General features: G+C 45.5%; 1 protein-coding gene across 1 annotated transcript; it reads right to left on the bottom strand.

The window, feature by feature from the left end:
• Positions 1 to 14391: 14391 nt before the first annotated feature.
• On the bottom strand, positions 14392 to 27060 carry LOC140916436 (exocyst complex component 1-like). Its single transcript, XM_073358085.1, has 3 exons — positions 26973 to 27060; positions 16473 to 16603; positions 14392 to 14661 (listed from the first exon to the last, which is right to left on the bottom strand). Exons 1-3 carry the CDS (start codon positions 27058 to 27060, stop codon positions 14392 to 14394), a joined length of 489 nt encoding a protein of 162 aa, XP_073214186.1.
• Between the last annotated feature and the right edge of the window lie 259 nt (positions 27061 to 27319).

The raw sequence follows: 27319 nt of genomic DNA on the forward strand, positions 1-27319 counted from the left end.
GGCGCCACCTTTTGCAATTATTTCTTATTTTTGTTTGCAGAGTCCATGTAATTATTTAAGTGTTTTTCCCCTAAAAACAAATGTTTAAGTGTTTCTCTTGCTAAAAAAAAAGAAAAATGCCAGCAGCAGCAGCCTGGAATTCATACAGTAGCAAACCTGTATGCAGCCCTAAAGCAAAAAACTCATTTATGCACAAACAATGGAGGGAAGAACAATTTGATAAGGATATTCATTTTAAGGCTTCCAAGGGTTATGTAAAAGGATGAATTCAAAGGTTATTAAAGGTAGGAAAAGACACTGGCAGCATTCCTTTAATATCAAGCGGTCAATGCTCACTCCAGTCGGCCTCGGCAGCTTCCATTCCCTACCTGTTAAAATTTCTAACAAGCACCTTTGTGCTTTCTCCCATGCTACCTCACACATTCGGGAGACAGTGCCAGAAAATACCCACAAAGCTACCTCATTATCCATCTTCAAATCGCTGTGTCAAAGGGTACACCACTCATCACTCGGATGGTGCCTCCTCCTGGCCGTTCTGGGGAATAGCTCGCCAGTCAATGTCCCTTCCCACCGTTGCATGCAGTCTCTCTCTGCCGGTCTGGAGCACCTCTCTCGCTCCACAGGTGCTGCTTCTTCATGACTCAGCCCTCCGGCCAGGTCACTATCTGCATTTTCCCCTTCTAGGATTTGAAAGTCTCTTCCCACAGTCTCAGGCAGTCTTCCTACTCACTACCTCATAGTGCTCCTCCTTCAGTGGCTGGCAAAGGAGTCCAGGCCCACCCTCTAGTCCAGGCTCTGTGACCCTAGCCAGCTGTCCAGGTGTGTTTCTTTGTAGACTTTACTGCCTTTCCCTGAGCCCTGTCCTACCTTCCTGGCTCCCCTGTGTTTGTCAGCCCAAACTCACCTCCCTTCTCCCAGGGAGTAACTGTAGACTTTCCTAACAGCCCCATCTACTACCCATTTCCTGCCTTTATCATCCCAGCCCAGCACCTTCCTCGTCAGCTGGACTCCCTCATCCAAACAGGGGATTGTTTAGCCACCTCATTCCCCTCAGCTGTGTCTTGGTGGGTTAATTAGTCTCCGACTCGGTCTGCATTAACCCTTTCCGGGCAAGCGGGGGGTAAAAAACCCATCACACTCTCCTCAAAACACTCCTGAGCTGTGATGCCTACAAAAAATTTGACAATGGTTAGGCTGCTGCTGTGCAGAGAGCACTGCTTGTCATGCTGACCAATATTGTCTCATTGTTTCCTTGTACTCCCTAGTCTCTCTAGAACCTTCTGTTGTCTCACATTTAGATTGTAAGCTCCTTGCATCAGGGACTGTCTTTTTGTTCTGTATGTGTACAACACCTAGTCTAATGGGTCCTGGTCCATGACTAGTGCTCCTGTACACTACAGTAATACAAATACAGCATCGATTAAAATACGGTTACGGATATAGAACTCAATCTTGCAAACAGTTACTACTCCTGTGTAAGTTTTTGCAGGATCAGAGCCACCCAGAAGAAGAAATATGATGAATTTTAGCTTGTGAGCAGCATGAATTGTCTCCTGGGTTGTGAATATTTTCAAATTGACATATCGGGGAAACTAATGCCATTTTATAATGTGGTTATAGGTAAATTCCTCAGAGACTGAAAGCAAACCAACCTACTTTAAACCAATACTTCTGTTCATTGCTGAGAATCAGCTACCAACTGTTTTCACACACATTTCTTATGTGTGGAGCAATATGAAAACATTCCCATACTCCACATTGACACAGTACAATGCATTGTCCCTTTTACTGTGGTATGTTGATGCGACACTGTGATCCAAAATACAAATCCACCTGGCAAACTGACAATGTAGTAATTAGATTCAAGCTCATGCATTTCAACAGCTGTATGCTGAGTACTAGGTCAACAGTTAATGAATGAGCAGATTTCACATCATGTATTGATGGGACGTATTAACAATGATACCTAATGATCAGTGGATTAAGAAATCCATCATGTGCATTGGTTTAGCACTGTTCACAGCTACAGATCAATGCACTGCATGGTCAGAAATTTTATGTCGCTTGCATTAAGTGTGTTCAGACTGCTTTGGCCACAAACAGAACTGACAGTGACTGAAACGACAACTTCCAATAGATCACAGAACTCTCAGATAGTACGAGCTGTCTCAGTTTGGTGGTAAAAGGATAAAAAAAGCTCACCAGCTGCAATCGCCTCTGGATCCATTCAATATTGCTGCTATTCCCAATGTTGAAATTCACCTGAGCTTTTAAAAATGTTTCTCATCTGCCACTTTACAAGCTAACACTTATTTCCTATTTCCTGTTAGTAAAACCATGCTGGTTATCTAGAAAATCCAAGTTATCATTTACTCAGAGCAAAACAAACACATGATAAACCACAATGATATATTCTCTGTAAAGCTTCTTACTAAGAAAAGCTAAAAGGCTCCTGTTTTTCATCATGAGCAATGTAATTATAAGCCGGTAATGCTAGGACTACTTTATGAAAACGTTTCCTCTCAATCACATAACGTTACGAGTTTTACTTACTTGCACTTCTCAATCAGCAAAAACTGATTATCATCTGCAGTATTTTATGAGGAATATTTTGTCTCTTTTTATTGATTTGCATGGTACACCACACATCCTTTGTTTGGAGATGACTCAAAGGGGTGGTAAGTGCAGTTAATCAGGGTGCAAATAGCTATTAAATGACAATGCAGTTTATTAAATATTTAGCCAGTTCAGGCTGTTTGAATATACTAAAATATACCAATGACAGACCTACTCATTAACTATGAGTTAAAGAGATATGAATGCACTATGTAAAATTGGGAGATTTATTAATTCTGAATTTTAGTAATATACCAGATCAAACAAAAAGCGTCTCAGTGTCAAATAAAATGGGCTGATACTTTCCCTACCCTGGAACCCAGTTCACAGGAGCAGTCCCAATGACTTCAATGGCATTACCAATGTCTTACTTTTTCTTTTCTTCAGATTTAAGTTATCTGCAAATGTCCATCCCACAAATTAAAATACACTAGACTGCTGTGTCTTTGGCCCCAGCAGTTAGTCAGAATTCAGGGCCTTGCAGGGTTGTTTCCATCTGGAAGAGAAATTGATGATACATGTCAGGTATATCCTTGGTGTAATCTTGTTTATTTATAAAAAATGTACACCCGTCCTATTTCCCTGACAACTGGAGAAACAACCCACAGTAAACAGTTCAGAAATCCCCAGGTCTGCTAATGCAGCAAGTTCGGTGCCTGAGGAGCACTGTCTCTTTGCTTCCTGTCAGGTTCACACTCACAACTCTGTCTCCTGGCTTTCTGCCTCCAGATACACAGACTGCAATCAATATCCTAGTGACATCCCTGCATTTGCAACCAGGGAAACCACTCAGTCCGCACAGTTTAGCTGTGACATGCAATGTGCCTATTGCCTTGGGCGGTCATCCCCATGTTCTGCAGCTGTTTTTACTACACAAAGGGGCTTGATTGCTCCTTCTGTTGAGCCTGAAAGAGTGCTTGGGACACCCATTCATTTAACAAGGCCTAGGATTGTCTTTGGCTCCGTGCCTCACGTACTGGCAGTCATTAGCAACTTTCAGCGTAACAATACTATGCTATACTATACAGGATTGCCATACATAAGGGAGCATCCACTAAATCCCTGAGACCCTCAGTTCACCCACCACCTTCTCAGAAGCCAGAGGAAACATTTTTGGCATTGCAACATACCAGGGAAGATTTTAAAAATCTGGACAGTGACAGACCAAAGGAGGAAGCTAGTTCCCAAGGCCCCCGTCAGGGAGCACACCTTGCCGGCAGCTCCCTCTCGTTCACATTGACCTGGATTCAGTTCAAGCACTTCCATTGACCGTGGCTGTGGTAGGAGCACCCAGGAAGAGAACTGACCTCTCAGGCGGGAGTCCCAGACCATTTAGGGCTTTCAGTCTTCATGTACAGGGCCCAAACCCTGCTGGTATAAATTGGAGGAATGCCACTGACTTCCGTGGAGTAACACCAGTTTATACTCTTTGAGGATCTGGCCCCGGCAGGTGTCTCAGGATTGCTCTGATGCGTGGAGACTGCAGGGTCAATCTGTAGGATTTCATTTAGTTTTCATCAGGATTTCCTCCCCCTTGCAATTCTCTTATTTGCCACAATTTACTGAATCCCAATCACACTGCAAGCCAGCTTTGGAGAGGACAAAATAACTGGCCTCCAAGCAGAATCTCAGTCTACAATTACAGCGTGCAGCCCACAGATGACGACAATGTGGATTGCTGCCCAGTGCCCACAGTAGCTTCAGACATTGCATTATTCCAAAATGACTTAGCTCAAACCACAAGTCAGATCCATAACAGAAATCCAGTTCACCAGGGCTGATGTAGCTGGAGCCAGATTCTTAAGGAGTCACCATTAAAGCTAGTTTAAATTTAACAGGAAAAAATGGATCTTCTGACTATCTTTAATTACTATCAAAACCAAAACCCTCATCATCAAACCAAGATACCAAGATTTTGAAAAAACGGGTCTAAACTTAGGCTGCTAAGGAGATGTTTAGGCATTTCAGTCCTGGGTACTCAGCACGTGTCCAAGTCAGGCTACTGTGAGCATCAAAAATATCTAAAATGCAGGAAATTGCACCGGCATTTCACAGGTGTCCAGGACCATCCCCACAGCAGCTGCTTTGCAGCAGACATATACCTGAGTCCCCTCTGTCCTGCATCCTGTGACATCATTTGCACCTTTGCCAGGTGTAAAATGTTAGCCTATGAGAATGACAGCATTTTACACCGACTTTAATGCTCACCTTGCTCAGGGTATGTGATGATCACAAGGTGCAGAGATGCAGGGCTAGGGTGTCTATAAATGTTTTTCCTCTAATGCCCTGTAGAGATGGGGATAATTTCATATCCACTCTTGAGTCTCTGAAGTACTGGTAGGGAATTTCAGGAAACACACTGCATGCCTTTAAATGTGGAATAACACGTAGGGTTGCCAACAGTTCCTTATTACAAGGGATGTCCCTTATTTTTTAATCTCTGTACAACAAGGTCGGGAATTGCTGAATGCTGCAAAAAGCAGCAAGAAATACCCCTGGTGAATGTAGGTGAGTACTGCTTATTAATAATGATGGCAATAATAATGGTAATAGTAATAATGGGAGGAGGGCTGGGGTGGGAGTGCTAAGAAAACAGTCCCCTTTTTTTAAAATACAATGTTGGCAACCCGAAATAACAGGCAAAGCAGTTCAGAGACCCTGCCCCATCATGCTCTCTCTGACAGATTTAATTCAGGCCACATGCTGCTCTTCACAGCTATGGAAACAGCATTGCTATGTTAACAGAGAAACAGTCCCATTAAGATCTATGTACTGAGAGCCTGACTCTCCAAACCTTACACACATTGAGTAGTGCTTATGGGCCAGAATAGATTGTAACTCTCCATTCTACCTGGACTGAGGGATGGCACGGAGCTGCTTCATGCCAGCTACAGTGCAGAGAATGAATTGTAGAGTCACAATTCTTCCTCTGTTTGTGTGCAGCAGTTTATAGCACCCTCTTACACAGTGCTGTGTCCCATCTGCCCCACCCCATTTGCTCAAAGGGAGACCTTTCATCCAAGTAGGTTCTACTGTCCCTCTCTCTCTCTCTCTGTCCCAGGGCCTGAGTTACAATCGTAGCAGGGCCAAGGAAGAGACTAAAGGGGGGCCCTATTCCCTGCATAGCCAAGCAAGGGCTATGCCAATCTAGCCTGCTGTTAGTAGCGCCAGTGAATTCATTGGGACGACCCACATGAGTAAGGGCTGCAGAACCAAGCCCCACAGGAGGCCCTGCACATTGGAATCTTCCCCGTACTTTTTAAAACCAGAGTTTGTACATGAAGTTGCCAGTGAACAAGGTCACTGTTGGGGTGATGGGATCACTAACAGATTTTCATTGTTTACTTTGGCACCAGTATAAACTCTGCATAAGCCAGACTCCAATGATATCATTCCCTTTGTCTGATGATTGGAAACAGCTCACTCCCTTCTAGTCCAGAAACAGAGGAGCATGGGTGGGAAGGAGACATGGGCGGGTTCAACGCAGATCTGCTTGTCATGATAAAGCAACAGACATTCCAGGCCTGTATTTTTCTGCCTTCTTTTAGAAGCAGCCCTGATAAAACTCAGAACTGTAATATGGATGAAGGATTTCTGACTGTGTAATGTGAACCAGGCCCAGGATGATGTGGTGATTTTAGAGCCTCATTCTTCACGGACAGTTTTGCATTCCCAAATATGTGCAGAGACTGTCCCTCCCGGGAACAGGCTGCATTCAGTGCCCGAACCACTAGATCTGTTCTGCATAAGAGCACTGCCAGGCCCACCAAAAACAGAGGGCACAATTCAGCTCTCACTTCCACCTATTTGACACAAGTGCAACTCCACTGAGTTCAGCCCTGTCTATCCTGATTTACACCAGTGTAACTGCAAGGAGAAGCAGAGCCCTTAGATCTCTCCCCTTCCCAAATCTTGTATATGATGATTAATATTTGGTTCATAAACCTAGCCTTAGCAAAATTTCCTGTGTCAAAATAAACATGTAGAGGGGGAGTACTTGTGGCACCTTAGAGACTAACAAATTTATTTGAGCATAAGCTTTTGTGAGCTACAGCTCACTTCATCAGATGAGAGGGAAAACAAACCTGGATAGCAAACTAACCTTGTTTAGGAGGCAATTGACTCTGGGTCAGTCTGCAATGCATTATAAACCTGGGTCTCTGGGACCCGGGCCTGTGGACTCAGGTTCCCAAGCCCGTGCTTGAGTGTCCAACACAGCACTGTAAACCTGGGCTTACAATTGCGGGACCTGGGTCATATAGCCATGCCAATGCTTCCATACTGCACTTCGCAGACCTTTTGACTTGGGACTGTGGGTTGGGCTGCATTCACACTGCAAAATGACAAGGTTTGGATCTGAGGCACAATGGGACTTGGGCTGACCCACCCCCCCAGCAGGGTTCTAGAACCCGGGTTCTGAATGTTTGCTGACACGACTCAAATAGATGTGTGTCTGGACAGGAGTGAGCCTTGGGCTCAAAACTGTAAATGGGGCATTGTCATTGAGTGACTGTTTCCAGAGGGGTCCCACAGTGATCACTTTTTGGCCCTATGCTAACTTAATGTAAGCGGGGGAATAGTCCTGCTATTGTGAGGAACTTTCCTGGTTTCTGCACTACCCCGGTGAAGTGGGCTAGCAAAAGGATCTGAGTCCTCGCTCCCACTTTCTTTATCCAGTGGCCTTCCTGCCCTTGAGGACTCCCCTTCCACTCTCCTGTCTGGCAGAGTCCTCGTAACCCCAACAAGGCTGGGCCCAGGATTCCTGGGGGGCTCGACCCACAACCCTGCTGTGGTCACCTAGGACAGGGGCTAGGGTGTCCCCACTCCGGGGTAGTCTCTCTGCACTGGGCACTTCTCTGACCCATTGATCATTACATACAAGTTAAAGCAAATGCAAGTTATTTAATCAACAATTCATTTTAAAAAGAATAAGGAAAAATGGGAAAGGTTAAAGGGAACACATCAACCTGCTCTGTGGCAGGGAACATCACAAACAGTGTCTCTGGAATGTCAGGGCAGTTCACAGTCTGCTCCTTGTAAGTCCCAGGCCTCTGCTCAGGCCCTGGCTGTGCTGTAGGGATGCTGTGGGTTGGACACTTGCTCTGGTGGGGCCACACGCTCTCAGGCTCTAAGGGGTAGGACCCTTCTTCCCAGTGTCTCCCCCGCCCTGTCGGGGTTACGATCCAAGCCTGGCCTGCAGAGCCTCTTGGCTGAGGCGTCTCCCTGTGCTGGGCCTGCTGCCCAGGGTCCCCCTCGCTCTCCCCAGCTGCTCACCGCACCCAGCTCCGGACTGCTCCAGCCCCAGCTCCACTGCTCTGTCTCTGCACTGCTGTTGCTGCTGCTCTGCCTCCAGCTCCCTGGGCTGCTTCTTTGGTCCCTCTGCCTCTGGTTGCTGCAGCTCTGCTCCCAGGACAGGTCTGCTCTGCAGGCTGCTTCTGTGGCTCTGCTCCCAGCACTGACCTGCTTCCTGGGCTGCTTTTCTGGCCCCTCTGGCTCTGGTTGCTGCAGCTCTGCTCCCAGGGCAAGTCTGCTCTCCCTGGGCTGTGCCTCTGGCTTTGGGGCTGCAGCTCTGCTCCCAGGACAGGGTCTGCTCTCTCTGGGCTGCTTTTCTGGTCCCTCTGGATCTGGCACAGCTCTGCTCCCCAGCTCAGCTTGGGCCCCTGCTTTCTCCTTAGCTCAGCTCCCCTCTGTCTGATCCAGGCAAGTCCAGCTCACACGGAGGACGGGACCTCCCTGGCCTCCTGACTCCCTGATTAGCCTGCCCGCCCGTCATTCAGGCTGACCTGGAGTATTGGCCTCTCCCCATTGTTCCTGGAGACTATCAGTCTCAGGGTCCTGGTTTCCCATAGCCCCTTCCCCTTTTTGTACTGAGAGCTAGCCAACCAAAACACCCCCACTGACTGTTAGTAAGGGGGCAACAGTCCCCTTAGATTAACATTTTTATTAATGACTTGGAAGAAAACATGAAATTGTCTGTGATAAAGATGGCAGGCAACACACAAATTGTGGGAGCGATAAATAACAAAGAAGACAGGGCACTGATTCAGTGTGATGTGGATTGCTCGGGAAACTGGACACAATCAAACAATATGCATTTTAGTATGGCTAAATGTAAATGTAAACATCCGGGAACAAAGAACATAGGCCTTACTTACAGGATGGGGGACTCTATTCTGGGAAGCAGGGACTAAAAGGAGATTTGGGGGGTCGTGGTGGATAATCAGCTGAGTAGGAGTTCCCAGTGTGACACTGTGGCCAAAAGAGCTAATGAACTCAAGGGATGCATAAACAAGGGAATCGTGAGTAAGAGCAGAGAGATTATTTTACTCTATATTTGGCCCTGCTGGAATCACGTATCCAGTCCTGGTGCCCACAATTCAAGAAGGATGTGGATAAATTGGAGCGGGTTTCAGAGAGGAGCCACAGAAGGATCAAAGAATTAGAAAACATGCATTATAATGATGGACTCAAAGCTCAACCTATTTAGTTTAATAAAAAGAAGGTTCGAGGGTGACTTGAGTACAGTCTGTAAATGGGTGGGCAAACTTTTTGGCCTGAGGGCCACATCGGGGTTCTGAAACTGTATGGAGGGCTGGGTAGGGAAGGCTGTGCCTCCCCAAACAGCCTGGCCCCTACCCCCATCCACCCCCTCCCACTTCCTGCCCCCTGACTGCCCCCCTCAAAACTCCCGACCGATCCAACCCCCCCTGCTCCCTGTCCCCCAACTGCCCCGACCCCTGTCTACACCCCCGACCCCTGACAGGCCCCCCGGAACTCCCACGCCTATCCAACCACCCCTGTTCCCTGTCCCCTGACCACCCCCCCAGGACTCCCTGCCCCTTATCCAACCCTCCCGCTCCCCGCCCCCTTACCATGCCACTCAGAGCACCAGGACTGGCAGCTGTGCCGCCCGGCTGGAGCCAGCCATGCCGCCGTGCAGTCTAGAGCACCAGGGCAGGCCGGTGGCTCTCGCAGCTGCACTGCTCAACAGGAGCTCGCAGCCCCGCCGCCCTGAGTGCTGGTGGCAAGGTGAGCTGAAGGTGAGGGGGGACAGCATGGAAGGGGCTAGGATCCCCTGCCAGGAGCTCAAGGGCCGGGCAGGATGGTCCCACTGGCCAGATATGGCCCACTGGCCATAGTTTGCCAACCTCTGGTCTATAAGGGAACAAATATTTAATAATGGGCTCTTCAATCTAGCAGAGAAAGGCATAACATGGTTCTATGGTTGGAAGTTGAAGCCAGACAAATTCAGCATGGAAATAAAGCATACATTTTTAACAGTGAGAGTAATCAACCATTGGAACAATTTACCAAGGGTTGTGGTGGATTCTCCATCACTGACAATTTCTAAACCAAGACTGGATGTTTTTCTAGAAGATCTGCTCTAGGAATTATTTCAGGGAAGTTCTCTGGTCTGTGTTATACAGGAGCTCAGATTGGCTGATCACAATGATCCCCTCTGGCCTTGGAGTCTATGAAAACCAGCACGAGAGCCCAGGCTGAGCATACAGTGTAGACACACCCTAAGAAGCCAGGTATTATGTTTTCTGGAGATAATGAAAGCCCTTACATACTTGTGGCTGAGTTGGTAGTGTTTCATTTACTCCCTCCCATGTAAGAAATAGGGGAAAGAGAAGGGAATCAAAAGAGAATCAAGAAGAAATACTACGTAGTATGTTAATTGCACTTCGGAAGGTTATAATGGCTTCCACTGCCAAACCACCTAAGGTTAAGACATTCTGGCATGTCCTATGGAGGAATTAGCAATGCCATATGTACAGTTGTCCATCTGGATCACAGGAGTTTGATTCCGTACTTGCCAGCTAGGCAGCAGCTGCACGATTCGCGGAAGGGAAATCACGCACAGCCGCCACACAGCCAAAGGAACACGTAGTCCCACTGGGACTAATTATCATCCCCAATAAGCTAATGCTTGAATCCAAACCACTATGCTCACTTCTCCTACCTCAAAGCGATGAGTCATTTTGAGATTCTCTACCATTTTGAGAAATGGTACGGCTGGAAATAGACAGACCACAGATGACTCAGCAACTTACCCCTTAGCCAGATAGCTGGGAAAGCTTTTGCATGTTCTTTAGCTCTCTCTAGCTCTGTTTCTCTCAGGTTGGCCCCTTGCCTTGGTAGTGGCTGAACTTCGGAGGTGTTCGTTTGCAGGAGAGCCATCCGCTGACAAAAACCGCAGGCATAGAAAAAGTCCAGCTTCTATTGCTATGAGTGATGTTACAAAACCCTGTAGTCCCCGAAGGATTAGCAACTATGATGGTGGCCCTGGCCATTCACTCTCCTCTGGGATTTTCTCATTTCCGTTACGCTTGAGACTGCAGTGGAGCTTTGTTTCTGACTGACAGCCAGTGAGAAGGACGAGGCTCAGACCCAGCCGTGGAATGTTACACACATGCTAAAAAGAAAATCAAGACCATCTTGTGCTTTTACTGTACACGGGAGTGGAGAGGCCTGTACGTAACTTGGGGAAGTCATTGGGGCTACTCTTATGAGGAAGGTGAGCAGGACCTGGCCCATGGCTTGGAAAAGACTTCTCCTGGGGGGGTTTTAGGGTTGTCAATCGATTAAAATAATTAATCATGATTAATCGCGCAATTTAAAAAATTAATTGAGGTTAATCGCACTGTTAAACAATAATAGCATACCATTTATTTAAATATTTTTGGATGTTTTCTACATTTTCAAATATATTGATTTCAATTATAACACAGAATACAAAAGTGTACAGTGCTCACTTTATATTTATTTTTTATTAAAAGTATTTGCACTATAAAAAAATAAAAGAAATAGTATCTTTCAATTCACCTAATTCAAGTACTGTAGTGCAACCTCTTTATCATGAAAGTTGAACTTACAAATGTAGAATTATGTACAAAAATAACTGCATTCAAAAATAAAACAATGTAAAACTTTAGAGCCTGCAAGTCCACTCAGTCCTACTTCTTGTTCAGCCAATTGCTCAGACAAACAAGTGTGTTTACATTTGCAGGAGATAATGCTGCCCGCTTCTTGTTTACAATGTCACCTGAAAGTGAGAACAGGCATTCTCGTGGCACTGTGGTAGCCAGCATCACAAGTTATTTACGTGCCAGATGCGCTAAAGATTCATATGTCCTTTCAGACTTCAACCACCATTTCAGGGGACATGCATCCATTCTTATGATGGGTTTTGCTCAATAACAATCCAAAGTAGAGTGGACTGACGCATGTTCATTTTCATTTTATTGGTCAAATACCACCAGCAGAAAGTTGATTTTCTTTTTTGGTGGTTCAGATTCTGTAGTTTCTGCATCGGAATATTGCTCTTTTAAGACTTCTGAAAGCATGCTCCACACCTCATCCCTCTCAGATTTTGGAAGGCATTTCAGATTCTTAAACCTTGGGTCGAGTACTGTAGCTATCTTTAGAAATCTCACATTGGTACCTTCTTTGTGTTTTGTCAAATCTGCGTCGAAAGTGTTCTTAAAATGAACATGTGCTGGGTCATCATCCGAGACTGCAAAACTTGAAATATATGGCAGAATGTGGGTAAAACAGACCAGGGGAAATACAATTCACCCCCAAGGAGTTCAGTCATGAAATTTAATTAACACATTTTTTAACGAGTGCCATCAGCATGGAAGCATGTCCTCTGGAATGGTGGCTGAAACATGAAGGAGCATATGAATGTTTAGCATATCTGGCACATAAATACCTTGCAATGCTGGCTACAAAAGTGTCATGCAAATGCCTGTTCTCACTTTCAGGTGACATTGTAAATAAAAAGAGGGCAGTATTATCTCCTGTAAATGTAAACAAACTTGTTTGTCTTCACGATTGGCTGAACAAGGAGGAGGACTGAATGGACTCGTAGGTTCTGAAGTTTTACATTGTTTTGTTTTTGTGTGCAGTTATGTAACAAAAAAAAATCTACACTTGTAAATTGCACTTTCACGATAAAGAGATTGCACTACAGGACTTGTATGAGGTGAATTGAAAAATACTATTTCTTTTGTTTATCATTTTTACAGTGCAAATATTTGTAATCAAAAATAATATTCACTGATTTCAGTTACAACACAGAATACAATATATAAGAAAATGTCGAAAAACATCCAAAATATTTAATAAATTTCCATTGGTATTCTATTGTTTAACAGTGCTATTAAAATTGCGATTAATCATGAATAATTTTTTGAGTTAATCACGCGAGTTAACTGCGATTAATTGACAGCCCTAATTTTTTTCCATTTGCAATAACAATGCACCAAATGCTAATCCAGGTCCTCCAGTTACCTCCTCATTTTGCATTAGCAAAAGGAGCGGGAGTACCGTCACCTGGAACGAGGACTGTCATTTCAACACAGTAGGAACTATAGCCCTGCTTGAAACAAATCCTTGCGACGTATTGAGAAGTTGAATGGTCTAATATTTCCAGTCCACACAGGGAACAAGAAAGAAGACAACAAGCTACACGTACAAGTGTCTGAAATGATCCTTTAATAAAAGACATTCAGTCTGCACTGTGGAATAGACCAAGGAGAGTGTGAAATGCTTGGGATTACAATAAGGGCATGTCCAGGATATCTGTTTTTGATCAATGTTTTGTTTCAGAACATTTGGAAATATTTCTTAGCACAAACACTCTGCAAAACAATTGACATTTATTTTTTGGTTTAACAAGCAAATAACTTTAGATGGATACGTTTTAAAACAGGGTTTCTCAACTTTTTTCTTTCTGAGGCCCTTCCCCTCCCTCCCCCCCCCTCAACATATTATAAAATCTCCATGGCCCAGCTGTGCCACAACAACTGTTTTTCTGCATATAAAAGCCAGAGACAGCCTTAGGGAGTAGCAAGCAGGGCAACTGCCCCCGGGGCCCCACGCCACAGGGGGCCTCGTGAAGCTAAGTTGCTCAGGCTTTGGCTTTAGCCCCGGATGGCGGGACTTGGGGCCCTGGGCTTCGACCCCATGTGGTGGGGCTTCAGCTTTCTGCCCTTGGCCTCAGCAGGTCTAATGCTGGGTGGCCCCCCTGAAACCTGCTCACGGCCCCCCCAGTCCCGGACCACTGGTTGAGAACCACTGTTTTAAAAGACATATTACGGTTTGGTTGCATGAAGATTCTTAACATAGTTTATAGCGGAGTACTGTAGGGAGAGCTTAGATGCTAGGAATTAAGTTCTTCTATGAATATTCAGGCCTTACAAGAGTAAAAGGTATTATTTCTACGGAGCAAAATTACTTAAATATTTAATTTTCATCCAACTGATGCTTGAAATCAAGTGGGTGTTTTCTATTCTTGATTCTCTTTCCTGACCATAAGGGGAAATTTTGGGTGAACAATGTCAAAGGAACATACTAAATCAAGGACAATTTGTTAAAGCTGGACGATTCTTGGGAGCCAGTTTCTGCTGAAGCTCTAGGAACTATTTAAATTACAAGAAAAACAACCAATCAAAAACAAAACAAACCTACGCTTTCTCATGAGACAATAAAGACTTGCTCCATGATAATTCCACATGCAAAACGGTACCACATGGGCAGTTTATTAGACCTAGGTGTATTTACTTTGTTGAAAGTTTATATAGCATTGAACGTGCAGTATACATAACGGCCCAGATTCTGGTCTCACTCTGCACCAGGTGTAACTCCCCTGACTGTGATGCAGTAACTTCGGATTGGTATTGGTGTAAGCGAGCTCAGAATCAGGCCTAAAGTATTCAGAGTAGAGGTTGTTAGGTATAACATCAATTAGGTCAGTTTTAATAGGGCTCAAGCGCGGAGCATTGCACCCAGTTGTATTCCTATAAGCAGCCCAGAAGGCATGCACAGTTCAAAACCTGTATACATCGTATCTTCAGATACTTGGAAGAGTCCAGTGTCACTCATATGATCGTCGTCAAAATTCACAAACGCAATGTCCCTTCTGTAGTGAATTTTACTCATTTTCCTTATGCAGCGTGTAAATGCATATTTGACTGCAGTGCTGAAGGCTTCCCAGCTATAAACATGTTCATAATGCATGTCAATTTTGGGATAATCCTACAAATTAAAACAAGCATTATGTAATCTAAGAGCTGTCAGCCAGCTATGAGAAGTATAGCTGTATAAGAAGTATATAGCCAATATGCAAGACACATGCTGACTAGTATTTCATATTTATTTTACTGTAGCAACCAGAGGCCCCAGTCAAGATTAGGGCCGCATTGTGCTAGATGATACATCAAACACAGACAAAGATATAGTCTCTGCCCTGAAGAGTTTACCATTTCAGAGAGCCAGATCCTGGGCCCCCATTCCATCTAAGGCAATGCAAACCACCTGGAAAGTTGGGGTTCTCTTGCTGTAGGGGAACGCTCGGTGATGTGAAGCTGGCATAGTTGGCTCCACATACCTGTTCCTCTTGGTTTAAGAAGCATGGTAGAAGCAGATTGGGGCAAAAGGGGATCCAGGGAAGGTGGGACCAGAGCACAGCATGAAATTGTCTCTAACTTGCGCTTGAGGCTGGTTTGAGTCACTTAACCATCTTTGCCTGCCCCTTGCCAGCTGAGGATTTAGACCTAAGGACAGAGTGACATGAAGAGATGGGCAGCAAGTCTTAGGCATGAAGTCCAAGACATTGGTTTGGGTTACCGCAGATAGTGGGCAGTAAACATGTGGTTGACTGTATTCTGAATATTTACATCTGTTGTATGCGCATAGTGTGTTTTTTCTTGTAGGTTTCCTTCCTCCACCCAAATATGCAGAGTGGTGCATTAAAAGTGCAAGTGTTTCTTATCTTGTCTTCTTTCCCCCCCACACTTCCCCAAAGCAACCAAACAGCCAAAGTATCTCTTCACAGGCCAGCTGCTGACCAGGGTTTGGGCTTTTCAGATCTTTCGAGCTGGAGTAGATTTCACACAAGGACACCTGTGGGAAGAGCATGTGCTACGTTGGCTGTTTCCCCAATCAGGCTATTTTATTCATGCCAGAAAAACCAGTCGCCTTTGATATCTAGGATAAAGCCTAGGACTTAGTTTCATAGGACACTCAGCACTAACGTGGGCATCCCCCAATCTCTTCACCCCTAGGCTACAAATTCTGTTCCATAGGAGGAATACAAACTGAGCCTGAGGAAAACAACTGCGGGGTTAAGTGACTAAGGCACTTCTGAAAATGGCATTTAGAAGCCATCATAACTTAAGTGCTTTCAAACGTTTTACCCGGCACCTTGGCATGAAAATAACTGGAGTGGGAGTGGCAGGCAGGCACATTTTGAGATTTCATATGCCAAGACAAATATTCATACCAAAAAAATATCTGAAAAGGCCCAATTCACCATTGTTAGACACTGATTTTACCCAATCAATGTAGCTGAAGACATTTTTTTAATTCTAGTCCTCTCCTTGATAGAAAACCACAGTTAAGCATCTGTGACCCAGGAACCTCTTAGTGCCAACTGGCAGAGGGCACAGCGCGGGTCCCTAGGGGTTACCGCCATCTCTGGCATCTGACACGTGCATTCCAGTTCACCAAAGAGTGTCATGTGAAGTCTCAAATAAAAGCTAGTGTCACCCTGGTTCTTAGTATTGTTGCGAAAGGCCGGCATGAATGTTGTGTAAAGACTTATGTACATACACTGAAAATTATGAGGCCTGTGTTTAGGGACTGGTCACCTGCAAAGGGGAAATCAAGTTTCATGTCAGAAAAGAAATGTTTATCTAGCTGGCCATTTACATGTCAATTAAGTATCTACAGCACAGATGAGACTACTTCCTGCTAAGGGCAGGTGATGGTGAGGTGCCTTACAAGAACCTTCACAGTATCCCCACAAATTATCTGTGAGGTAACGTACGCAGCGCAATTAGACTTACTTGCATGGCCTCTTTTCCATCTATCAAGGTTAGATCTTTCAGCAGCCACATACAATCGATTTTGTACTGGCTGCTTGTCTTCTCCTCCAAGGTGATCACATAGGTGATTTTCACATCTTTTTCTCCGGTAACTTGGACAGGAAATAATAACAAATAAAGTTAAATGCAGAACAAAGAAAAGTACAAGTATTTCATTTAGTGAACGTGGGGAATCTGGATTTTTAGGTGATTTCTCCATTCAACTGGAGGGATGCATTGCCTGCATAGTGGTTAATGCAATGTGTCTACACCCACTATAGTCAAGCCAGAGTTTAACAAACCAAGTATTTGAACTTGCTTTCCATTACTGTCATGGAGGGAAAGGGGGGGTTCTTCTTCTGCCAAGACACTGTAAGATACTGTAAGAGGATGCCTTTCTGGGGTAGAGATAGTCCACATGGCATCAGCATCTATCATGCACAGGAGTTGGCTGTTCAAACACAGTGAGAAAGCTTCCTCGTGGACGCAATAACAGCTCCTGTGCAATCTGAAAGCATTTTTACAAAGCTCCCCAGAGTGCATTATGCACACCCTCTGGCCTTCTATGTATGCAGCCTGACAGACACTTGCCCAGCCCAGGGTCAGTGTGGAGTCACACCACCCCATGTTAAGTGTCAGGAAGGATTGGGCTTCCTTCCAGAGCACCTAGACTCTCAAGAAGTGGCGTAGCGTGCACATTCCCTTGGAAGATGCAGCATGTACCCTCTGACTAGCCAGTTCTGGCATGGAGTAGGGAAGAGGGGCAGACAATGCCCCCCACCCCACCCCCTGCGCCTCTTCCTTTGAGTTGCCTAGTAGCCTGGGGTTTCAAGGACGGAGCGGTCTCTATGCTCAGCTGAGTGCAAGGACTACAGTGTGCCTGGCTTCTGCATGAGGTCACCTGAGCAATAGTCAGCCACAGTCCTGCCCTGTAGGAAACACTTCACCACTGAAATACAGCCACATCTGGGGCAGGAGGAGGCAACCCTGTGGGAACCGGAGCACAGCCGGCTAAAGGTGAAGGTAACTCCTGCTGTTACAAAGAGTGCCATGGGAACACTGAATTACATCCAGAACGGACAAGACTTAGGTCTTTTGGGGTATGTCTACACTACGAAATTAGGTCGAATTTATAGAAGTCGGTTTTTTAGAAATCGGTTTTATATATTCGAGTGTGTGTGTCCCCACAGAAAATGCTCTAAGTGCATTAAGTGCATTAACTCGGCGGAGCGCTTCCACAGTACCGAGGCAAGCGTCGACTTCCGGAGCGTTGCACTGTGGGTAGCTATCCCACAGTTCCCGCAGTCTCCGCTGCCCATTGGAATTCTGGGTTGAGATCCCAATGCCTGATGGGGCTAAAACATTGTCGCGGGTGGTTCTGGGTACATATCGTCAGGCCCCTGTTCCCTCCCTCCCCCCGTGAAAGCAAGGGCAGACAATCATTTCGCGCCTTTTTTCCTGAGTTACCTGTGCAGACGCCATACCACGGCAAGCATGGAGCCCGCTCAGGTAACCGTCACCCTATGTCTCCTGGGTGCTGGCAGACGCGGTACGGCATTGCTACACAGTAGCAGCAACCCCTTGCCTTGTGGCAGCAGATGGTACAGTACGACTGGTAGCCGTCATCGTCATGTCTGAGGTGCTCCTGGTCGCCTCTGTGAGGTCGATCAGGAGCGCCTGGGCAGACATGGGCGCAGGGACTAAATTTGGAGTGACTTGAGCAGGTCATTCTCTTTAGTCCTGCAGTCAGTCCTATTGAACCGTCTTATGGTGAGCGGGCAGGCGATATGGACTGCTAGCAGTCGTACTGTACCATCTTCTGCCGAGCAGCCATGAGATGTGGATGGCATGCAGTCCTTCTGCACCGTCTGCTGCCAGCCAAAGATGTAAAAGATAGATGGAGTGGATCAAAACAAGAAATAGACCAGATTTGTTTTGTACTCATTTGCTTTCCCCCCCCCCGTCTAGGGGACTCATTCTTCTAGATCACACTGCAGTCACTTACAGAGAAGGTGCAGCGAGGTAAATCTAGCCATGTATCAATCAGAGGCCAGGCTAACCTTCTTGTTCCAATAAGGACAATAACTTAGGTGCACCATTTCTTATTGGAACCCTCCGTGAAGTCCTGCCTGAAATACTCCTTGATGTAAAGCCACCCCCTTTGTTGATTTTAGCTCCCTGAAGCCAACCCTGTAAGCGCCCCTCCCAGCGTCAGAGCAATGGCAAACAATCGGGCATCTGAGAGTGCTGTCCAGAGCAGTCACAATGGAGCACTCTGATGGGGCTAAAACATTGTCGCGGGTGGTTCTGGGTACGTGTCGTCAGGCCCCCGTTCCCTCCCTCCTTCCGTGAAAGCAAGGGCAGACAATCATTTCGTGCCTTTTTTCATGAGTTTCCTGTGCAGACGCCATACCACGGCAAGCATGGAGCCAGCTCAGGTAACCGTCACCCTATGTCTCCTGGGTGCTGGCAGACGCGGTACGGCTTTGCTGCACAGTAGCAGCAACCCATTGCCTTCTGGCAGCAGACGGTGCAATATGATTGGTAGTCGTCCTCATCGTGTCCGAGGTGCTCCTGGCCACGTCGGCTGGGAGCGCCTGGGCAGACATGGGCGCAGGGACTAAATTTGGAGTGACTTGACCAGGTCATTCTCTTTAGTCCTGCAGTCCTATTGAACCGTCTTATGGTGAGCGGGCAGGCGATACGGACTGCTAGCAGTCGTATTGTACCATCTTCTGCCGAGCAGCCATGAGATGTGGATGGCATGCAGTCCTTCTGCACCATCTGCTGCCAGCCAAAGATGTAAAAGATAGATGGAGTGGGTCAGAACAAGAAATAGACCAGATTTGTTTTGTACTCATTTGCCTCCTCCCCTGTCTAGATCACACTGCAGTCACTCACAGAGAAGGTGCAGCGAGGTAAATCTAGCCATGTATCAATCAGAGGCCAGGCTAACCTCCTTGTTCCAATAACAACGATAACTTAGGTGCACCATTTCTTATTGGAACCCTCCGTGCAGTCCTGCCTGAAATACTCCTTGATGTACAGGCACACCCTTTGTTGATTTTAGCTCCCTGAAGCCAACCCTGTAAGCCGTGTCGTCAGTCGCCCCTCCCTCCGTCAGAGCAACGGCAGACAATCGTTCCGCGCCTTTTTTCTGTGCGGACGCCATACCAAGGCAAGCATGGAGGCCGCTCAGCTCACTTTGGCAATTAGGAGCACATTAACCACCACACGCATTATCCAGCAGTATATGCAGCACCAGAACATGGCAACGCGATACCGGGCGAGGAGGCGACGTCAGCGCGGTCCCGTGAGTGATCAGGACATGGACACAGATTTCTCTGAAAGCATGGGCCCTGACAATGCATGCATCATGGTGCTAATGGGGCAGGTTCATGCTGTGGAACGCCGATTCTGGGCTCGGGAAACAAGCACAGACTGGTGGGACTGCATAGTGTTGCAGGTCTGGGACGATTCCCAGTGGCTGCGAAACTTTCGCATGCGTAGGGGCACTTTCATGGAACTTTGTGACTTGCTTTCCCCTGCCCTGAAGCGCATGAATACGAAGATGAGAGCAGCCCTCACAGTTGAGAAGCGAGTGGCGATAGCCCTGTGGAAGCTTGCAACGCCAGACAGCTACCGGTCAGTTGGGAATCAATTTGGAGTGGGCAAATCTACTGTGGGGGCTGCTGTGATGCAAGTAGCTCACGCAATCAAAGATCTGCTGATATCAAGGGTAGTGACCCTGGGAAATGTGCAGGTCATAGTGGATGGCTTTGCTGCAATGGGATTCCCTAACTGTGGTGGGGCTATAGACGGAACCCATATCCCTATCTTGGCACCGGAGCACCAAGCCGCCGAGTACATAAACCGCAAGGGGTACTTTTCAATAGTGCTGCAAGCTCTGGTGGATCACAAGGGACGTTTCACCAACATCAACGTGGGATGGCCGGGAAAGGTGCATGATGCTCGCATCTTCAGGAACTCTGGTCTGTTTCAAAAGCTGCAGGAAGGGACTTTATTCCCAGACCAGAAAATAACTGTTGGGGATGTTGAAATGCCTATATGTATCCTTGGGGACCCAGCCTACCCCTTAATGCCATGGCTCATGAAGCCGTACACAGGCAGCCTGGACAGTAGTCAGGAGCTGTTCAACTACAGGCTGAGCAAGTGCAGAATGGTGGTAGAATGTGCATTTGGACGTTTAAAGGCGCGCTGGCGCAGTTTACTGACTCGCTTAGGCCTCAGCGAAACCAATATTCCCACTGTTATTACTGCTTGCTGTGTGCTCCACAATATCTGTGAGAGTAAGGGGGAGATGTTTATGGCGGGGTGGGAGGTTGAGGCAAATCGCCTAGCTGCTGGTTACGCGCAGCCAGACACCAGGGCGGTTAGAAGAGCACAGGAGGGCACGGTACGCATCAGAGAAGCTTTGAAAACCAGTTTCATGACTGGCCAGGTTACGGTGTGAAAGTTCTGTTTGTTTCTCCTTGATGAAACCCCCCGCCCCTTGGTTCACTCTACTTCCCTGTAAGCTAACCACCCTCCCCTCCTCCCTTTAATCATTGCTTGCAGAGGCAATAAAGTCATTGCTGCTTCACAGTCATGCATTCGTTATTCATTCATCACACAAATAGGGAGATGACTACCAAGGTATCCCAGGAGTGGTGGTGGAGGAGGGAAGGAAAATGCCACACAGCACTTTAAGCACAGCACTTTAAAAGTTGACAACTTTAAAATTTATTGAATGACAGCCTTCTTTTTTTTGGGCAATCCTCTGTGGTGGAGTGGCTGGTTGGCCGGAGGCCCCCCCACCACGTTCTTGGGCGTCTGGGTGTGGAGGCTATGGAACTTGGGGAGGAGGGCGGTTGGTTACAGAGGGGCAGCAGTGGCAGTCTGTGCTCCAGCTGCCTTTGCTGCAGCTCAACCATACACTGGAGCATACTGGTTTGGTCCTGCAGCAGCCTCAGCATTGAATCCTGCCTCCTCTCATCATGCTGCCGCCACATTTGAGCTTCAGCCCGGTCTTCAGCCCGCCACTTACTCTCTTCAGCCCGCCACCTCTCCTCCCGGTCATTTTGTGCTTTCCTGCACTCTGACATTATTTGCCTCCACGCATTCGTCTGTGCTCTGTCAGTGTGGGAGGACAGCATGAGCTCGGAGAACATTTCATCGCGAGTGCATTTTTTTTTCTTTCTAAGCTTCACTAGCCTCTGGGAAGGAGAAGATCCTGTGATCATTGAAACACATGCAGCTGGTGGAGAAAAAAAAAGGGACAGCGGTATTTAAAAAGACACATTTTATAAAACAGTGGCTACACTCTTTCAGGGTAAACCTTGCTGTTAACATTACATACATAGCACATGTGCTTTCGTTACAAGGTCGCATTTTGCCTCCTCCCACCGCGTGACTACCCCCTCAACCTTCCCCCCTCCCTGTGGCTAACAGCGGGGAACATTTCTGTTTAGCCACAGGCAAACAGCCCAGCAGGAATGGGCTCCTCTGAGTGTCCCCTGAAGAAAAGCACTCTATTTCAACCAGGTGACCATGAATTATATCTCACTCTCCTGAGGATAACACAGAGAGATAAAGAACGGATTTTGGTTGAATGCCAGCAAACATACACTGCAATGCTTTGTTCTACAGTGATTCCCGAGTATGTGTGACTGACCTGGAGTGGTAAAGTGTCCTACCATGAAGGACAAAATAAGGCTGCCCTCCCCAGAAACCTTTTGCAAAGGCTTTAGGACTACATCTAGGAGAACCGCAAATGCCAGGGCAAAGTAATCCTTTCACATGCTTGCTTTTAAACCATGTATAGCATTTTAAAAGGTACAGTCACCAGAGGTCCCTTCTCCGCCTGCTGGGTCCAGGAGGCAGCCTTGGGTGGGTTCGGGGGGTACTGGCTCCAGGTCTAAGGTGAGAAACAGTTCCTGGCTGTCGGGAAAACCGGTTTCTCCGCTTGCTTGCCGTGAGCTATCTACAACCTCCTCCTCATCATCATCTTCTTCGTCCCCAAAACCTACTTCCGTCCTGCCTCCATCTCCATTGAAGGAGTCAAACAACACGGCTGGGGTAGTGGTGGCTGAACCCCCTAAAATGGCATGCAGCTCATCATAGAACCGGCATGTTTGGGACTCTGACCCAGAGCGGCTGTTCGCCTCTCTGGTTTTCTGGTAGGCTTGCCTCAGCTCCTTCAGTTTCACGCGGCACTGCTTCGGGTCCCTGTTATGGCCTCTGTCCTTCATGCCCTGGGAGATTTTGACAAAGGTTTTGGCATTTCGAAAACTGGAACGGAGTTCTGATAGCACGGATTCCTCTCCCCAAACAGCGATCAGATCCCGTACCTCCCGTTCGGTCCATGCTGGAGCTCTTTTGCGATTCTGGGACTCCATCATGGTCACCTGTGCTGATGAGCTCTGCATGGTCACCTGCAGCTTGCCACGCTGGCCAAACAGGAAATGAGATTCAAAAGTTCGCGGTTCTTTTCCTGTCTACCTGGCCAGTGCATCTGAGTTGAGAGTGCTGTCCAGAGCAGTCAGAACGGAGCACTCTGGGATAGCTCCCGGAGGCCAATACCATCGAATTGTGTCCACAGTACCCCAAATTCGAGCCGGCAACGTCGATTTAAGCGCTAATCCACTTGTCAGGGGTGGAGTAAGGAAATCGATTTTAAGAGCCCTTTAAGTCGAAATAAAGGGCTTCATTGTGTGGACAGGTGCAGGTTTAAATCGATTTAACGCTGCTAAATTCGACCTAAAGTCCTAGTGTAGACCAGGGCTTAAAGTCCCAGCTACTTCCTTCCCAACAAAGGTAATGGAACTCAGTCGAACAATACTACTGACTGTGGCTTCCAGTACCAGCCTTTTGGTGTTCAACCATATCTCTTCTTCCTGTCCCCCAGCTTCTCATATGCTGGGCTATTGATAGTGCTAGAAAATAAGTTCAGCTAAGTGATCAAGTGCACATTGCATGAAGTGAAGGTTGAGAGGAGTAAGGCAGTCCAGTCCCCAAAAGACTGACACTATCCACGGTTCTAGTGGATTTTAAGAAATTAAACACATTCAATTAATGCTGCCTGGTATTAACAAAAACAATAACCCTGCCATAAATTGCTGATGACAACTGCTGTTGGAAATATCAAGCTTATTAAACACTCACAAGATCATAACCTGCTATATAGTTATGTTAATGTAAACCATGCCAGGCCTATTTGTACATGCTTGAGATGTGTGGGTATGAATATGGAGCTTGATCCACCTCCCTTCCGTGGTGTCACTTCCATCATTGTCAACAGGAGCGGGACAGGACCTGGAAGTATGCAGCAAGAATGGCACTCTTCTAAGTGTGGAAAACTGTGGCTAACTCACATAATTGGGCTCTTTCTAATGAATAGCTGAGCACTGTACGTGGATAGAGATAAATATTGTGTACGTCACTATAACATCTGTCAATGTGATGGGGCTGTCAGGCTCACAGGAAGATCACACTGAATGACAGAGGAAAAAATGCTATTCAGTTATATCACTGAAACCAATCCCTCCCTGGGACAGGCATAGTTCATAAATGCCTTTGTAGAGCTAGGTAAGAGGCTGCCTTAGAGGGAACTGTCTTGCTGGTTTGCTTTTCTCAGACCCTTTAGTGTAATTTTGCTTTTTGCATTTTCATGCATGTTTTTTATATCATCTTGCAGAACGTATTGCTGTTTTATATTGATAAAGTAAAAACATTTACTTGTGGGGTGGAGATATTCTACAGCCTTGTAGGGGAAAAAAACCCTCTTTGTTCAAAGTACACAGGCTATAATAAACTGGAAAATAATTTTATATCATGCTATATTTGCAATATGTCACTAGTGCTCACAACAGACAAGTGTGTCTTGTATTGTATTAGCATGGATTGGGATTCAGCAACTAGTAATTGGTAATATTAGCCCCATTAGAAATAGGCTATGCCTCAAATTTATACATCTTGAAAACAATATTGTGTGATCATTCATGTACATTACATATCAGTGTGTTTTATTAATTATGAATATAAAATAATGAGGAAAGAACATCTTTAAGGTGAATTTTTTGCTTTAATTTCACCGTTTAAGTATCCAAAAAACCCATCCCCGTCGCCTTCAAATACTGCATTTTTCAATTAAAGTCAAAACGTGTCTGACATTGAAGATAGTTGGGAGCTTTAAGTAAATGCACATAAGATTTAATTGAATTCGGTTCTGTGTTACTAGGCTTTTGAGTCACGTTCCCCCTTCACCCCCATTATCTTCTAGCAAATATTGACTCTCTTCAGGTTGATGAATACACGAGATATGGTTTTTAACACCAACTTTTTCCCTTACCTTCTCAGGGTGGTGTATGTTTGCCTGGAACATTACCAGTAGTGATGTTATTGAAAACCCTGAAAATAATTAGTTATGTTTGAAAAGTCCAGGGAGCAGAATGGTTGATGCAGAGAGCTCAGATATTGTCACTCTAAAATGGCTTTGAACAGTGGATAGGGAATTAATTTTAAATGCGTTTTTCTTAATAAAAGACCACTTTCATAAGAATTGCCATCAGAGTCTTCTTATTATGAAGAATCTATCCGCAGCAATACGGAGAGTCAAAGGTTATTTGCCAGCATAAACATGATGCTTTTCATATTCACTCCAGAATTAAAATATATTCTCACAGAGGTGACGCAAGTAATTGGAATTGTGTGGCTCAGATCCCAAATATTCTCCATGAAATGTCACCAGGTTGGTGATATCAATTCCATTGCAAAATTATATCATTATTAACCATTTACAGAACACTGCAAATCTCCATAGTGCTTCTACACTAAGAGACACAAAATAGAGAATACTATCATTTCCATCTAAATGTGCAGTCAATTTCAAGGGAAAATGCCATCTATTAAAAAGCAGTTAAGTGTCAAATGTATTAATTTAATATTGTTCACAGATTCTTGTCAAATGTTCTTTACATTTCTAGACAAACTTGGCTCTAAAAAAATCCCCCTCTTGTTTAAAACTGATGTACTAATGTCCCCAAATTACAATTATGGTAAATTGAAAATGTAAAAAAACAAAAACAAAACTCCCATTCAGATTACTATGAAGAAATAGCTTCTGCTATGTGTTACACCCTGTGAAATATAGAAGCATAAGCAGCGTGTTTATGAGATAGAATTCTATCAGGTTAAAACAATTGTGTGAAGTAATCACCATACCTGTAACGCACAGATAGGAATGCTCCTCTCCCTGCATAGTGGAAGGCATTGATAATTCCAAGACATGCAAAAGCTTCTCTCTTTTAGGTCTGAAAACAAAGTCCTGTAGGCTTATTTTTAGGCTTGCTGCCATAGTTAGTCTATCTTCTATAAAGCCAGGGAGCAGAATGGTGGACGCAATCTGACAAGCTATGCACACATCTCAGAGTTTACTGACACCCAGGTGTTTGAGACATTGTTTTGCAGAAAAGCCCAGACTCTCCAGACCTAATAGATCAATACTTTACAAATCAGATTAGCTATAAGAGAATATTGTACATGGTATAATGAAGGACCATGCCCTGTGAGTTCAAACACTTTCATACACACTCACTCCACTTCTTTCTCTGCAGGAGAGGCTAAAGGCTAGGTGAGAGTATCCATTATGTATTATAGGCATTTACCTGGAAAAACAGGATCAAGTGAACAGTAGTCAGTTTGATGTGTGAATTACTCAATTGCCTATCCCAGTCCTCTTGGTTGAGATGGTGTGACTTGCAGCTTTTGACTAGAGTTCTGATCTGTTCTGTTGGAGCCTATATACATACCATGGTGATGGTTGTTCTAGAAATCTATAGCTACAATAGATAGATTCTTCTCCCACACCCTGAAATTCAAAGGAGTTAAAATCTTAGCTTTTAGCCCATCTCTGTTTCATCCAAATGTTTGTGGGTTTGCTATATGCTGCACACATTGTTCTAAAACAAAGCACATCATTTCTTGTGTTTTTGTTGTGCTTAGAGATTTTACCAACATAGCTACAGCTCATCAGTGGAGTTTTCTGAAGAAACAGCCAGAAACCATAAGAATTCTTAGCAACGTTTCTGGACAAGAGCCGTGAAAGATTACAGAAAAACGACCAAGTTGTAGTCAAGACTAGTGTGGAAAGGACACCGCAGATTAAAGGGGATTGCCCTCAGGGTCAGCTAAACTGGGGTTCAGTTCCTGACTGCCACTGGACTCACTATGTGAGCTTGGGCAAATCACATAGCCACACTATGCCCCAGTTTCCATCTATAAAATTGGGACAACACTTTCCCAGCTTTGAGAAACACTCAATCTGAGAAATACACTCAGATTTTCAAATGCAGAGTGTAGTGTATTGCATTTATTACCACAGGCTTTGTGAAAGTGCTTATGATTTCACATTACTTACTGCAGCTGTTTGTAGGATAAAGCGATTTATTCACACATAATTATTCAATGAACAACCCTTCCCACCCATATCGTTCACAATGAATGATTCCATCAGCTCTATTCGTTTATCTAACCTTCCAGCCTTCTCTTCAAGAGTGTATTTGCCACTCATGGTGAAATTAAAACTTATGATTAGTACTTGATAGAATCAGGTCTAAGCATGTGCCAGACTTTAAGCATGTAATTCCACTGAATTCAATGGAAATATTTACATGCTAAAATTTAGGCACGTGCTGAAGTTTATTGCTGAATCAGAGCCACACTATCCTACCATCGTACCAGGGAGGGTTATGTCCATTATACCTGCCATATGAAATCCAATACTCTCTAAATTGCTCTTTCCCTAAGAACACAATCTAGTAGGCGTAGTG

The sequence above is a fragment of the Lepidochelys kempii genome, chromosome 8, assembly GCF_965140285.1.
Source record: "Lepidochelys kempii isolate rLepKem1 chromosome 8, rLepKem1.hap1, whole genome shotgun sequence".
In the NCBI taxonomy this organism is placed as follows: Eukaryota; Metazoa; Chordata; order Testudines; family Cheloniidae; genus Lepidochelys; species Lepidochelys kempii.

Bases quoted from the DNA above. Each gene is read 5' to 3' on its own strand.
- LOC140916436 (XM_073358085.1), bottom strand. From the start codon at position 27,060: ATGAGTGGCAAATACACTCTTGAAGAGAAGGCTGGAAGGTTAGATAAA. The intron at 16,604-26,972 runs GTGGGAAGGGTT...TTCCTGTCCAAG, and splicing joins ATTCATTGTGAACGATATGG to TTACCGGAGAAAAAGATGTG. The intron at 14,662-16,472 runs GTAAGTCTAATT...TTTAATTTGTAG, and splicing joins ATGGAAAAGAGGCCATGCAA to GATTATCCCAAAATTGACAT.